The 15,863-nt window shown below is 38.9% G+C and overlaps 2 protein-coding genes across 2 annotated transcripts; both read left to right on the top strand.

Moving 5' to 3' along the window:
- Positions 1-73: 73 nt before the first annotated feature.
- LOC110115069 lies at positions 74-813 on the top strand. The gene has a single exon (XM_028695057.1). The coding sequence runs from the start codon at positions 100-102 to the stop codon at positions 634-636; it is 537 nt and encodes a 178-aa protein (XP_028550890.1). The 5' UTR covers positions 74-99; the 3' UTR covers positions 637-813.
- Positions 814-4,727: 3,914 nt separating this feature from the next.
- Positions 4,728-5,602, top strand: LOC110115068. The gene has a single exon (XM_020848192.2). The coding sequence runs from the start codon at positions 4,778-4,780 to the stop codon at positions 5,354-5,356; it is 579 nt and encodes a 192-aa protein (XP_020703851.1). The 5' UTR covers positions 4,728-4,777; the 3' UTR covers positions 5,357-5,602.
- Positions 5,603-15,863: the final 10,261 nt, after the last annotated feature.

The raw sequence follows: 15,863 nt of genomic DNA, 5'->3' as shown, positions 1-15,863 counted from the left end.
CTAAAAAGAAGGCGAAAATAAAACTATTTAAGGGCTCTGTTTGTTCCGATCGATCTATATAAGCATAGCGCGTATGTGGGTATCGTACGAGTGGAGAGAATGGAGGGAATCGAAGCGGAAGGAGGCGTAGTGAAGGGGTTCATCGGTGCGATCCGGCCCCCGAGGTTGGAGGACGCCGGCCTGGAGTACTGCGCCCTCCCGCCAAAGTCCATCATGGAAGCCTTCTCTCGAGCTGCCGCCTCCCTCAAATCTCGCGTCGCCGCGTCTTTCCCCGGCTCTGCAGACGACTACGTTGACGGAGAAGGCGGTGGATGCGTTCAGGAATCCGGCCCCAGCAACGGCCAGATACCGGACAATTGGTGTGGCAATGGGGGAAGGGTGGCGGAGATCGAAGGCGCTACGGATGAGGTGGTCGTTTTTGGCGCCGGAGGTGGGGAGATGGACAGAGACAGGGTTGTGGTTGTGGGTGGAGCAGGATATGGGGGAGAAGGCGGGGAATCAGACTTTGGAGGCAAGGGAGGCTGCACCGGTGATGGAAGACCGCTTCCAGGAGTGGAGACCGGGCATGCCCATGGAGATTTGGACGACGATGATGAGCATAAGGACGGACCTATACTTATTGAAGGACTGATCTGATTATGAATTCTTGCCAGGGTTCAGTTCCTCTTATTAGTACTATGCTTCCATTGCTATTGTTTTCAATCTCTGTTTTTGTAATTGTTGCAACGGAATTAGAATATTTTTGTTTTCGTATAATGTTTGCTAACAAAATGTGCGTTCTGTGGCGATCTTGCTAGTTCTTAAGTTTGCAGACTCACGAGATCACAAAGTATGGTTAATAAAATTTGATAGTGATGGTTAAGAACTTGAGATGGAACGTTTTTTTTATTTTTTTTTATTTTTTATTTTCTTTAGGAAAGTATCGTTGCATCACTTTTTAACATTTTTTAGAAACAATATACAAAATGAGTATATAAGTGAAAAGGCTTTCGTTTAGGAGAGTAAATTTTCTATTTTAAGAAAGTTAAATGTAGACCTAAAAAGATTTGGTTATAAAATATTATAAATGATATTTCTTTACTATATCTAAATGAGAATTTGACTCTTAATCTGAAATAATGGAGAAAAAAGTCTCATGTAGTCAACCCCACGTAGTGAGATAAAGAATTGATGTTGTTGTTCTTGTATTATATATTCAACATATAGCTAGCATTTATTTATTTATTTGTTTTGAAAGTTGAGCTATAATATGGAAATTTTGTTTGAAATTGTTGATTAACGCACTCAAACCATTGTGTTAGGAAATTGAGTCCTTGATCATGGGAAAAATTATTATGTGCAGACACCGGACGGTGTTCGGAGACCAATCAGAATGCACCACTTTTTTTTTTACCGGTACCGCTGTTTACCGGGTAACATGGTGCATTCTAATTGATCTACGGATCGTTGGTATCTGCACAAAATAATTTCTCTGCATCATGATTTTTTTTTTAGTTTACTGTATGGAACAACTACTGTGCATTGAATCCTTGTAACTTACGGAAGAAATCTATCTATATTTCTCGAATATTTCTTGGAAAAGGGCAGATTGGCTTCAAGTAAAAGATGTGTAAAATATTTTAAAATATTGGTGTTTATTTTGAAGTAAAAAAAACACGGAATAAAATTTTGAAGTATTTGAAATGCATTGTTTAGTTCAATTTTAAAATATTTAAAAATTATTAAATTTGAACAATTTTAAGTACACTATAAATTCTCTATTACTGTCCATTAATGCGTTAGTTATTTAGCAATGGACAGTTTATCTATATTCAAATCATATGCCAAGCTTCTGACTCCTGCTACGTCTTCAAAAAATTATCTTGATCGGGTACGAATCTCGAGGCAAAATCAATTTGGAAACTTCCAAAATTAAAATTGGGACTATCCGAACTCCAATTTCAACAAACTTATATTCGAATTGAACGTCTTGGAAATACGAACCCAACGACACCAAATTCGACTCAATTCGAGTCCAAATAAGTCTAAATCAAGGACCCGAAACATTGTTGGAGGGTTCAAAACACAATTTAGATTATCAAACAGTTTCCAAATGTGACATGCTTATAGTCAAATCGAGCGGCTCAACGAGATGAATCCAACGAGCCCAAGATCACGGAATTCCAACATCATTAAGACTTTCAAATATCTAGCAAATGGTCTACAATCAAGGGATTCAATATCGGTCGTCCATCCAAACTACTCCCCATTTGCCCTTGATCCTCCTCCTTTTGATAGGCCATGCAACTCTAAGAAATCTATAAATAGACCCCTCCTCCCTCTTGAAAGGGGGATCCAAGCAAGAGACCAAGAGAGAGATCGAAGATCGCTCTTACCTCCTCTCTCTTCCTCGACCACCGCCTGGAGTTCCGCCGTACCACCACATGAGGCCCTGAGTTCTGTCGAACCACCACTTGAGACCATGTGTTTCGCCAGGCCACCAATTGCGGCCCTGAATTTCGTCGGACCGCCACTTGAGGCCCTGAGCTCCACCAGACTGCCACTTGAGGCTCTGAGTTTCCCCGAACCACCACTTGAGGCCATGAGCTCCACCGGACCAACACTTGAGGCCCTGAGTTATGCCGGACCACCACTTAAGGCTCTGACTTCTACTAGACCACCACCTGATGCTTGGACTTCTGCCGGACCACCACATGAGACCCGGACTTCTTCCAAAACACAACCTAAGATCCAGACTTGTCAGACCACCACTTGAGGCCTAAAATTCTACCGAACCATCACCAGAGTCTCGGACTTATGCCAGACCACCACCTGAGGCCCGAACTTCTGCCAGGCCACCACTTGAGACCTGGACTTCTACCGGGCCACCACCTAACAACTAGAGTTCTACCAAAGTTTCACCCTACTACTACGGTCTTTTCCTAGTATCTTGCTGAGTATTGTCCTTTCGACCTCCATCTCCTACTACGACCATTCCGACCTCCATCGCCAGACAACGTCCTTTTTGACCCCTTTCTCCCACTAATTATGGCCCTTTCAACCTCCATCGATACTACGATCCTTCTAACCTCCATCGCTATACAACAGTTTTTGTGACCCCGATTTTCTGCCAACTACGATCCTTCTGGCCTCCCTTGCCAGAAAACGATCTTTTAGACCCCTATCTCATGTCAAGTACAATCTTTTTGACTTCCATCCCCTACTATGGCCTTTCCGACCTCTATCATATCGACTATGGTCCTGCTGACCAAATAAACATATTTATATTAATTATTGTAACCCCCACCATGTAATGCGCTCTATATGACGTATATTTGTGACATCAAGCCAAGACCTTCTCCCAAGAAAGGACCTCATTTGTAATCAACTGAAAATACTAGTCGATTCATTCAAAATGGGCCATGCCCTATGATTTTTCCCCCTTTTCAGGGGTTTACACATAAAAATCTTGGTGTCTCTTATAAATGATGCACCCTTTATCTTTTATTTTTGTGCGTGCTAGATCTTTGTGCTCCTCACAAACAGGTTAATGGAAGGGTTGATTATATCATACATATGACTAATCATTGAGGATAACGGCTCTCGCTAGTGCACCTCGATGGATAGTAATATATATTACCTGATCGTAACGACGGGTTTCCCCCACCCGATATATCAGCTCTAGTGGGGTTTAGGTGAGGAGGAGTCCAAGGAGCTCACAAAAGTAAAGGCCCGGGCTTGGGCGCTCTTGAGAGAAAGAAAATAGCAAAAGCCCCCTAAGAAGTCCTAATTTTCTTTATTTAAAGGCCTAAACTTATCATCAACAGCCAAGATTGATCCTCGTGCTCATTAAGAGGGAATTAGACTTGATTTGGTCAACTGGGTTGACCCAAGTTATTGATCTGAGCTCAATGAACTTGGTCTAACCCATGGAACCTAATGGATGTGGTTTAGGGGCCTGGCTTGGTCAATTTGACTATGTCAACTCCTTTGACCAGGAGCTTGAGCAAAAAAAGAAGGTCAATAATAGATTAATATCACCGAGCAGGGCTCTGACATACAACCTCGGATAGGTTACACATTATTGGTGGATTATCTCGACATCTTTCAGACATGTTAACATTATCGAGAATGGCTCTGACATATAACATCAGATAGATCAACCATTCTAAGAGGATGCTAATAAAATCTTAAATCGTTGATTTGATAAATATACAATCTTTATTATGTCTCAATCACAGGATGATCAATCCCAGGGAGATTAGATCATACATCATTAGTGGATTCTCTCGTGCTATTTCATATATGTTAACATCATCGAGTAATGCTTTGACATACAATCTCAGATAGATCATACATTGGTGGATTTCGACCTCTTACATATATGTTAACGTTATTGAGTAATGCTCTGACATAAAACCTCGAATAGATAGAATTCTACGTGACGCTAAAATGCCTTCAATCACAGACTTCTGCCCGTTGTGGGATTTTCGTCGGAATTCTGCCCGACGCTGAGCTTCCTCACATTGCTGTCAGGTTTTTTTGTTTTGATTTTTCTCCTTTTTTTTAATTAAGCCTCTTCACTGTATGCTATATTCTATCTGAGGTTATTTTCTTTTTTTTTTTTCGTACATGTAAATCTTTACATCAATAAAAACGGGCCAAGCCCATACTTTAAAAAAAAAAAAATCTTAATTTGGCTAAAAAGAAGGCCAAAATAAAAACTATTTAAGTGTTGTTTGTTCCGATCGATCGATATTGGCACAGCGCGTATGTGGGTATCGTACGAGCGGAGAGAATGGAAAGAATCGAAGCCGAAGGAGGCGTAGTGAAGGGATTCATCGGTGCGATCCAGCCACCGAGGCTGGAGGACGCCGGCCTGGAGTACTGCGCCCTCCCGCCAAAGTCTATCATGGAAGCCTTTTCTCGAGCTGCCGCATCCCTCAAATCTCGCGTCGCCGCGTCTTTCTCCGGCTCTGCAGACGACTACGTTGACGGAGAAGGCGGCGGATGCGTTCAGGATCCCGGCCCCAGCAACGGCCAGATACCGGACAAGCTTCTTGGCATCGGCGAGATGTTTCCGCCGGCGTTCCCTTGTTGTGGCACTGGGGGAAAGGAGGCGGAGATCGAAGGCGCTACGGATGAGGTGGTCGTTATTGGCGCCGGAGGTGGGGAGATGGACAACGATAGGGTTTTGGTTGTGGGTGGAGCAGGATATGAGGGAGAAGGCGGGGAATCAGATTTTGGAGGCAAGGGAGGCTGCACCGGTGATGGAGGACTGCTTCCAGGAGTGAAGAATGGGCATGCCCATGACGGGGATTTGGACGACGATGATGAGCATAAGGACGGACCTATACTTATCGAAGGACTAATCTAATTATGAATTATTACTAGGGTTCAATTCCTCTTATTAGTAGTATACTTGCATTGTTATTGTTTTCAATCTCTGTTTTTGTAATTGTTGCAACGGAATTAGAATATTGTTGTTTTCGTATGCTATTTGCTAACAACATGTGCGTTCTGTGGCGATCTTGCTAGTTTTTAAGTTTGCAGACTCACGAGATCAGAATGTATGGTTGATAAAACTTGATAGTGATGGTTAAGAACTTGAGATGGAACATTATTTTTTTCTTTTTTTTATTTAATTTCTTTAGGAAAGTATCGTTGCATCACTTGCATCACTTTGTAACCTCTTTTAGAGACAATATATGAAATGAGCATATACGTGAAAAGGTTTGAGTAGCTCCAATGGCAGCTAAGATTAGAGAGAGTCACCTTAGATGATTTGGTCCCATAAAACAGCGACCTTCCGATGACCTAGTTAGGAGAGTAGATGTATTAGATTTAACCTATGTTAAGAAAGGTAGAGGTAGACCTAAAAGACTTGGTTAGAAAATATTAGAAATGTCCTTTCTTTACTAGATCTAAATGAGAATTTGACTCAATCTGACACAATGGAGAAAAAGGATTCAAAGTTTAGCATTATACTGCAATTTTGTTTGAAATTGTTGATTAATGCACTCAAACCATTTTGTTAGGAAATTGGGGCCTTCACCATGGGGTTATGTCATTTAGCACTATAGCTAATATCTATTTGCTTCTAATAGTCAATCTAATCTTTAGCCCAAATCCTTTTTAGCTTTACAGAATATCAAGAAATATATGCATGAGATGACAAAACATAGACTTATGTTTAAGGTTTTTTAGGTTTGCCTCTTTTAAGCATGCAACTATAACTTTAAGTTTGCTTTATCATCTCATGCATTTGTTTCTCGAGATTTTGTAAAGCTAAAAAACTTTGGGCTAAAGAATTTGATTGAGTGTTAGAAGCCAATAGCTATGAGCTATAATGCTTGAAGCTATAGCCTCGACTCTCGAGGTTAGGGCTTACCTTCCTACCACAGTGCCGTGCGTTTGAGCGCTAATGACTAATTTCTAATAAAATTGCCATATAATAATTGAACATCCATAATGAAAAAAATAGATATTAGCTATATGTTGTAGATGCAATATTTTGTCAATGTCCATGAACCCATCAAGAAAAACTTGCAAGATGAATGATGATCTGGAAATAAGGTTGACTCCTACCTCCTCTGACTAATTAGTTTAATTTTTTCAGTAATCCTATTTCTATTGTTTAAGTTCCTTTTTTAGCTTTTATATGATTGACTTTTTGTGGTTGATGCTTCTACTCTTTTTTTTTTTAGGAAACCATAGTAACTCTATATGGTAATTTTTTTTTCATGTTATAATTCACACTGTATGTGCAATACTGCAATGATGACAATTTCATGAATTTGTTAGCCGTTTTGATAATTTTGATCACATAGTTCCTTAGAAGTTTGGTCATAAGTTTTAGAGTTGCCATGAGATTGTGCTTTGTGTCACAGGAAAATTGCGTTTTGAAGATTTCAAATCAGTTGGGTTGTTCCTGTAATAAACATTTATAATTTTGTGTTATCCTTCATAATAATGGATATTTACCTTGAAAATGTACTCTTGTTCTTCTAATGTACATTTATATATTTGTTTCATCCTTGATAAATGACATTATTGTATTATTAAAACGAATGGTTTTATTTGGCTAAAACTTAACAATGCATATCCACAAAGATTTGTGAAAAACACAGATAATAATCCTCCCCTTGAATATAACTATTCAGATATTCAAATAGACAGTAAAATTCTTTGGAGTTTGTTAATTTTGTCAATCTTCATGGTACATTTTTTTTTACTAATATGTCTTTATTCCTATGTGTAGCATCAGTTTTAGTAGCTCTAATTATCTTGTTTTATTTCATAAACAAATTGGTTGAATAAGATGCTCTCATTTGGGGTGCCTGGTAATGAAATCTTGAGTGGTTCACATCCTCACATGACTTTAATCTTGAAAGAAAACTTACAATATAAAAGTCCCAGATATTGGAGTGCCTCTCGGTACAAACTCAGAATGAATACTCCTCACCTTGGAAATTGGCATGCTTGCAGTTGTGAATCTCCATTCTCCCCTTCTTGACTAACTGGGCTTAGGAGGCTTTAAATTAATGAAATTTTTGAAATTTTATAATTGTCAGCCTCTGTTCATTGCTTTCTTTGGTGGCTTGGTTGATGTGTGTTCTTGGCCATAAATTTTTGTTATTGACGTTTTTTCTATAATATACTGTTGATTATTTGCTTATGTGCATGATTAGATTTGGGCAAAATTTGTACCCATTGGGGTTTTTGGCTGCAGCATAATTTTTAATTTGTGTAGGTTTCATTGATCGTAAATTTTTATGCTAAATTTCTATTTAGATAATCATTATATTATTGTTTGCGAAACCTTTTTACACATTTTTTAGTTTTCGCCAGAAAAGGTGAATCTTTATTTAAATCGAATGGCCTTTGGATTGTAAATTTCTATTTTGTGGCATGATTTTGTGTGTTATAAATTTTGAAAATTAGGTAGATAACCTACTTGACATTAAATAAGAGATAACATTACATCACATTCCCTCACTTGGGATGCTTTTCCAACTAGTTTTAAGCTTCAGCAAATGTTAAGATTTCATAAGCCTAAAAATGTCTATATATTAGGCAAGCATCTTCTCATCAAAGCAATCAAACTCAATTTGGTGCACCCATTACATCTAAAGGTAGTTACACTATTATCAGCAAAATCACTGAAGAGAAATGTATTATTCTTGCATGACTAAAATTGTTGCTAACATTTGTTTTAAAATTTATGCTTACTCTTATTGTTCCCTTTCTTGTCGCCTTGCTCGTTGAATTGTCATTTGTTTTCTGCAGCCGACAGCCTAGCGGGACTCCAAGTTATCTAGTAGCAAACATCATTGAATTGCATAGGTAGTACGCCAAGGATGCTTGGATGATTTAGGGCACTTCCCCTCAACTCGTCCAATCAATTTATTGCCACAAGGCCCGGAGGTTGGATCGACATGTTTATTCTGTTAATACTCACTACATGTGTAATCTTAGGATTTGTTTGCTGTCTTATATTTGTCTATATATACTCTGTTTATACTGTAATAATTGTATCCCTATTTTTATACATTATCTTCTTCCTTTACCCTTTCTCTCCTCCGTTCTTCAATGTTTTCATGGTATCAGAGCTTGGCATCCTTCTGAGCACCTCTTTTTCCCCCAACTAATCTTCCCTCCCATGGATTCTTCATTCGCTTCGTTAGCCACTGAACACAATACCCCTCACAGTTCCAGTTCTTTGGTGGAAACTTCTTCGATCCCCCCCTTCCCCCCAATTAAAGTTCTTGGTTAATAATATCAAAAGTATTGTCTCAATCACTCTTACCTCCGATAACTATCCCATCTGGTAGTCGCAAGTCTTCAAGCTTTTTCGAGTTAATGGCTTTGACAGGTTTCTTGATGGTAGTTGTTCTTGCCCTACGCCTACATCTTCGATCGTTCCTAATACCTATTCCTATCAAACCTAGCTTCTAGTTGATCAAAATCTTACTGCCGCCCTTTACTCCATCATCTTGTCTACCCTTTTACCCTATATAATTTCCTTGGAACACTGCGCCGAGATCTGGGAAACCATCTCTCGCCGTCTTTAGTCTACCACTAGATCTCGTATCATCCAACTCAAGAATGAGCTCCACCATATATCCATGAAAGATCAAACAATGACACATTATCTTCTCAATAGTAAGTCCAAAGTCGATGCTATCGCTGCCATTGGAACCCCTCTTGATCCATAAGATATTATTCTCTATACATTGAACGGTCTCCCCTCTCAATATCAAGCTTTCAAAACCGCTATATGCACTAATCTCCAATCGAAAATGTTGGATGATCTATATACTCTGCTCTGCAGCGAAGAGTAGAACATCGCCCAATATGCCACCTATGAATTACATAATCTGTAGCTCTCTGAACCCACCATGGTTCTTACCACCTCTCGTGGCTGTGGAAGAGGTTGTAACTTTCCAAATCGTGATTGTTCCTCCTCCACAAGTCGATCCGCTCGCAACTACTCTGCTCACAATGACAAGAATTTAACAAATTCCATTAAATGTAAGATTTGCTTCAAGAAAGGTCACTCGGCTCTTCGTTGTTGGCACCGTCATGATTCCCCCTACAATGAAGACTCTTAGAAATTTGCGCTACTTTCTCATCCGAAATCCTCCATCAATTCCGACTGGTTTCTTGACAGCGGAGCTACCAATCATCTAACCTCTAATTTCTCTAATCTCAGCTCACCCGAGCCTCATACTAGCTCCAATCAAATCATCCTCCGTAACGGACAACATCTTCCCATTCAACACTTTGGAAAGGGTATTCTTTCTACTTCCATTGGTAACCTAAATCTTCGTCATTTCTATCATGTTCCAAATCTGCCCTAAATTGATATATATTCATCGTCTAACCTCCGATAATCAATGCACGGTTGCTTTCACTTCTAATGGATTTCAAATTCAGGATTCGAAGACCGGCCGCCTTCTTCTTCAAGTTCCTTGTCTTAACGGCCTCTATCTGCTTTGATTATCAGCCCCTAAACAATATCTCGCACTGATCTCCACTCAAGCCATTCCAAACCTCTGGCACCGACGACTCAGACATCTTGCTTCTCTTACACAGCAACACTTAGCCAACAACATTTATGTTATTTGTTTTAGCTTAGCATATTATCATTGTAATTCCTATAAAATGGTTAAAAGCCATCGTTTACCTTTTCTTAAATCTCAAAACTTTGCTTCTACCTTTTTCGAATTAGTTCATTCGGATGTTTGGGGATCTCTCCCGCCACATCAATGCAAGGTTATCGCTATTACGTACGTTTATTGATGATTATTCTAAGTTTTGTTAGATTTACCCTTTACTTAAGAAATTTGAGGTCATTTTTAAATTTATTGAGTTTAATAAAATGATCGACCATTAATTTAACAAACGAATTATAACCTTTCGCTCGGACGGAGGTGGAGAATTTATCAATAATCAATTCAAAACTATTTGTAAACATTGGGATATCAATCATCAATACTCGTCCTTATACCCCATATCAAAACGGAGTTGCGGAACGCAAACATTGACACATATTAGAAACAATACGGAGTCTTGTGTTTGAAGCTAGTCTCCTGCCCTCTCTTTGGGTAGATGCTTTACATTGCCGTCTAACTCATCAACAGATTACCTACACCATCTCTTCACAATATAAGTTCATATACTAAACTTCCTTCCTACTCTCATCTTAAAATTTTCGGATGCCTCTATTATCCTTGGCTTCGCCCCTACAACACATCTAAACTATCACTATTATCTCTTCCATGCATTTTTATAAGATGCACTAGTGCTCAAAAAGGTTATAGATGTCTCAAACCTACCACCGGAAAGATTTATACTTCAAGACATGACATATTTAATGAGGCAATTTTCCCATGCAAACAACATCTCTTCACGATTGATTTCCCTCCTACCTCATCTTACACGCCACCTCTTCTTCTTGTCCTTACTTCTGATCCTGTTCGTTCCATTCCGATCACTACTCCATTACAACCCACACGCTCTACACATAACTCTCCTACTGTTCGCTCCACATCATCACCAAATCCTATATATGCTTCTATTTCTAATACTTTCATTAACCCAACTAAAACTCCTCCTGTTCAACCTCCCACTCATCACATGCAAACAAGATTTAAAACTGGAAATTTAAAACCCAAAGCCATCTTCAATCTATTCCATTACAACACCTCTACTAACCCAACCCCACTTGTGCTGAGGCTAGCAAGCATGAACATTGGCGGACTTCTATGTCCGAAGAATTTTAAGTTCTTCAATGCCAGGAGACTTGGGAGCTCATTCCACCTCACCCTTCTCAAAATGTTCTTGGCTACCGTGGACGTTTCACACTAACCAATGTCACAATAGCTAGGAATAAAGCGAGACTTGTTGCTCAAGGATTTAACCAGGAATACGGCCTCTATTATACCGACACCTTTAGCCTTGTCTATAAAATGCCTACTGTTACGGTGCTTCTAGTTGTCGCTCTTCATCACAATTTGCCTATTCATCAGTTTGATGTCTCCAACACCTTTCTTCACGGCCATCTCTTTCATACCGTTTACATGAAGCAACCACCCGGCTTCCTCGACGTCATTCATCCAAATTATGTCTGTCAATTGAAAATAATCCTATATGGTATGAAACAAGCACCTCGCCAGTGTTTTGCAACTATTTATGGTCATCTTCAAACACTTGGTTTTAAGTTCAGTTCCTGCGACCCCTCCCTGCTCATATACAATAAGTCAGATGTTTCTATATATTTCCTAGGTTACGTTGACGACATTCTTATCACCGGCAACTCCAAAGCCGAAATCAATCATCTCTTGCATAATCTATATACCAAATTTAAAATGCGCGATCTTGGATCTATTTCTTAGTTTATTGGCATTCAGGCGATCCAAACTTCCTACGGATTGCACCTCAATCAAACTAGATTCGCGGAGTCCATTCTCTCCATAGCAGACATCTTAAATTGCGAACCTGTATCTACCCCGTCTCAAATCATATCATCTCATTCCTCCACCACCTCACCTACTTTCTCCAATCCTACATTCTTTCGTCAATTAGCCGGCTCGCTCCAATATCTTACTCTTACTAGACCTGACATCTCTTTCGCCGTCAATAAAATCTACCAACACATGCAGAATCCTCTTAACACTCACTTTGAATCCCTCAAACGTCTTCTTTGGTACATTCAAGGTACGTTGCATATAGGTCTACCACTATTTCGTGATTCTCTTCTTCTCCAATTCTATGCCGATTCTGATTGTGCCGGTGACTCCACCGATTGCAAGTCCATCTTCGGCTATTGCAACTACCTTGGATCATCCTTAATCTCGTGGAGTGTCAAGAAACAACATGCAGTTGCTAGATCTTCCACGGAGGCTGAATATCAAGCCCTTGCTGCTGCCGCTGCCGCTTCCGAAGTCATTTGGATTAGCCGATTACTTCAAGATTTCAACTATTCTCCCCAGGCATCCACTCCACTGTTTTGCACCAATACGTCGGCTATTACCTTAACAAACAATCCAATTTTTCACACTCGAACAAAGCACATTGAAGTCGACTGTAACTTCATCAGGGAATGTATTAAAGATAAAGCTATAGCAATTCATCATATCTCCACTAAAGGTCAAGTTGTCGACATTTTCACTAAGCCTCTTTCAATTTTCCAGTTTCAACAACTCGTAATCAAACTGGTTATATCTTCAGCTGCAACAGTTTGAGGGGACCTGTTAATACTCACTGCACACGTTAGGATTTGTTTCTCTCCTCCGTTCTTCGCTGCTTTCATATTCCACTACTAGGGGATCTAACTTTCCTTCTTAGGGGTAGCATCTTGAATATACTGCTCCATATTTTCCATACGAACCGCCAAGCCCTCCACAACGCATAGGATGCCAATTGAGTTTTTGTCAGCCTGTACTACTGCGTAGCCTTGGTTGCTTCCCTCAAGTTGTGCTAAACTCTCATCTAGTGCATATATCAATTTTGCAAGTTTGTCAGTAACTAGAACTAAACTTTTCAAGTTCTAAGGATGATGTCCATTTATTTAGCTCATCTTCCACTTCATTGCCTAGAGTGTCGTTGGCCAGTCCTTCGCCGACTTGTCCTTCGATTTTATCCGGTCCTACGGCTACCGTTGCCTCATTATGTATCCTTTACAGTAAGGTTCTCCACCCAGTGGAGGATGTTGACAGAGTTTTTGCCATCCTCCATTGTTGCTTGCCTTTGCTTGCTTACCCTGAGCAGTGCTAACCTCTCTTCCATTCCATGTATCCATCTTGAAGTTTGTCAGTCTTCAAAACTCAGCTTTTGAAGCTAGAAGAATGATGACTGTATTCACAGCTCATTTGTCGCATCGCCTCTATCGTTGTTGATCAGTCATTTGCTAGCATGTCCTCTTCCAGTTTCATTAGCTCTTGCATCTGCCATTGCCTTATATTGCTTTTAAGTGTTTTCTTGAAGAACTAGAGGAACGATTTCATTGCTCTGCTCCTGTGCTTTGCATTTTGTATTTTAATACCTTTACGATTGTCTCTTATGTTGACTGACATCAATGGCACCCTGTTGACATCCAGCATTTTGGCCAGCATGGCATCTCTCGACCGGCCTTTCAGGAGAGATTATTATGCGCGGAGTCTGAACACCGAGAACTGTTGGTTTTGTGACTGTGAAAAGTAAAAGTGTAGTTAATGTTCACCCCTGTGTTTTTATTGTGCTTTTATTATTCACTGGCACAATACTGAACAGTTTTTTATGTACGGACTTTGCATGTAATAATCTCTCCTTTCAATGAAGGTTTCGAAAAGATTTATGATTTCCTGTCACCGGTCATTACTGATGATTACTTGTCACCGGTCATAAACCTCTTTAGCTATCATAATGGAGGCATCCTCTCCATGAAAAAAGGTTGTGACCATTGAGATTGAACTTTTGCTTAAAAAAGAGGCCTCCTTCCCTTTCTTCCTACTTTGTCCCACCTGTCGAGTTTGCTTTGCTTTACAAGGTCTTAATTTCCTAGCTCTCTTCAATCTCATTTTGTTGTTATGTGCGGTGGCACATCTTCAGATCCAGTTTCGGTCTTGATCTTTTTGTTATTTATTTAAGAATATTTAGGTCAATTAAGACAAACTCGCACACCTATCACATACGTAAGACTCGACTTCAAGATATCTTGATTGATAGTCAAAACTCTCAGCAAAACAGATCGAAGTGAGCTACGTATGTTTTTTGTTATTTGGATGAGAGGTTTTACAATATAAATATGATAGATGCGTGAGATATATAGACTTCAATTCTCATAGTAATTTTCTTTCATTCTTTTTGAGATTGACTGTTTGTTAGATGCGAACTTTCAATTGTGTTTATCAATTCTCTCTCTGATTCAGCTGAGCCGTGTTGCTATAAATATTGATACATTAACGGTCTTCTTACGAAATTTCTAGAAAACCGTACAAGCAGAAAGGAGGGTAAATCGGTAAATTCATCACTTTGGGTTTCATCTCATTTTGTATTCTCGATTGACTTACTGAATCAGCTCCTTAAGCTTTGTTTGGGATAGCTTCAGAATAGTTTTTTTTTTCTGTTTTAAAGAAATTTTTATATTAAAAAATAACTTTACAATGCAGTAAAAAAGTTATCTCATAATGTTTAATACTATTATTATTTTGAGTTTTGCTAATGAAATATATTAATTATCTTAATTATCAATTTAGATGGTGAATATTATACTAAGATAATGAGCTAAATTAGTGAATGGCAGTTTTGATATTATGCTAAAAAATTATAAATAAACTAGAAGTAGTTTTGAGTTAAAAAGTGATAGTTTACATTAAATAGTTTAAAAAAAAAACATTAAATAATTTTATTCCTGTCTAGAAGATTCACAATGATGAGAGGGATTAAGCCACTTTTTCAATCTTCTTATTTTTTAGATTAATATGTGGTCCATTATATTATATTTATTGCAATAACACCCCCCATCAATTATATTTTGAGATTTTTACATACCTAACACTTAAAACAAGCCTATTTACCTATTTAACACCTAAACTTTCATATTTACCTCTATACCACCTTCAAACCCTTATTCTCATCAAAAATAACATTCCGTCACCTCCCTGTCCCCTCCCGTCAACAAAAAATCGCGAAAAGGGCGGGAACCTACAGCAGCTTCTTCTCTTGATGTGAATCGCACAGTTCGCGACTGCTTGGCGAACTTCTCTCTGAATCGCACTGTTAGCGAATCCAACCTTCTCCTCTTATTCAGCTTCGGCATCTGATACAGGCATGAAAATGTTCGCGTCGGCTTCAGTTCGTATAGTTTGGTTATGTTATTTTTAAGTTTTTTTCCCTTCTCCATTTAACCTTCTCCGTCGCCTTCTGCACTTGAATTAGTGACAAAATAGATTCTGAACTAACTGACGAAGTATGCGAAACAGAAAAGCATCTATGGACCTTAGCCGAAATATGATTCCTCTGCTCTGCTTTTATTAATCTTTAGTTATATTAGTGGAGTGCAACAATGTGTTTTATGGACCTTAGCCGAAACAGTTAATATGTTTTATCATATAAATTTGTTTTATCATTTATGACTGTTTAATAGAATCCCTTTTTAATTTTATTTACAGATATGGAGTGCAACAATGTGTGCTATATTCTTTTCAAATATGGAGGATACTGGACTGAGGTGAAGGGCCAAAATAGGATGAAATATGTTGGTGGAAATCAGAAAACTTTGAAATTTGATAGAAGTCACATTAATTTGTTGTTATTGAAAGAACAGACCGAAGCAATTTGCCAGTGGATTAGGGGTCATACTTATGATCTACATTATCATATTAGTGGAACATCACCTA

This window comes from Dendrobium catenatum, unplaced genomic scaffold (genome assembly GCF_001605985.2).
Source record: "Dendrobium catenatum unplaced genomic scaffold, ASM160598v2 fragScaff_scaffold_621, whole genome shotgun sequence".
Lineage (NCBI taxonomy): Eukaryota > Viridiplantae > Streptophyta > Magnoliopsida > Asparagales > Orchidaceae > Dendrobium > Dendrobium catenatum.
Note: the sequence above shows the minus strand (reverse complement) of the source record. Positions and strands in the feature narration are given on the sequence as shown.

Bases quoted from the DNA above. Each gene is read 5' to 3' on its own strand.
- LOC110115069 (XM_028695057.1), top strand. From the start codon at position 100: ATGGAGGGAATCGAAGCGGAAGGAGGCGTAGTGAAGGGGTTCATCGGT.
- LOC110115068 (XM_020848192.2), top strand. From the start codon at position 4,778: ATGGAAAGAATCGAAGCCGAAGGAGGCGTAGTGAAGGGATTCATCGGT.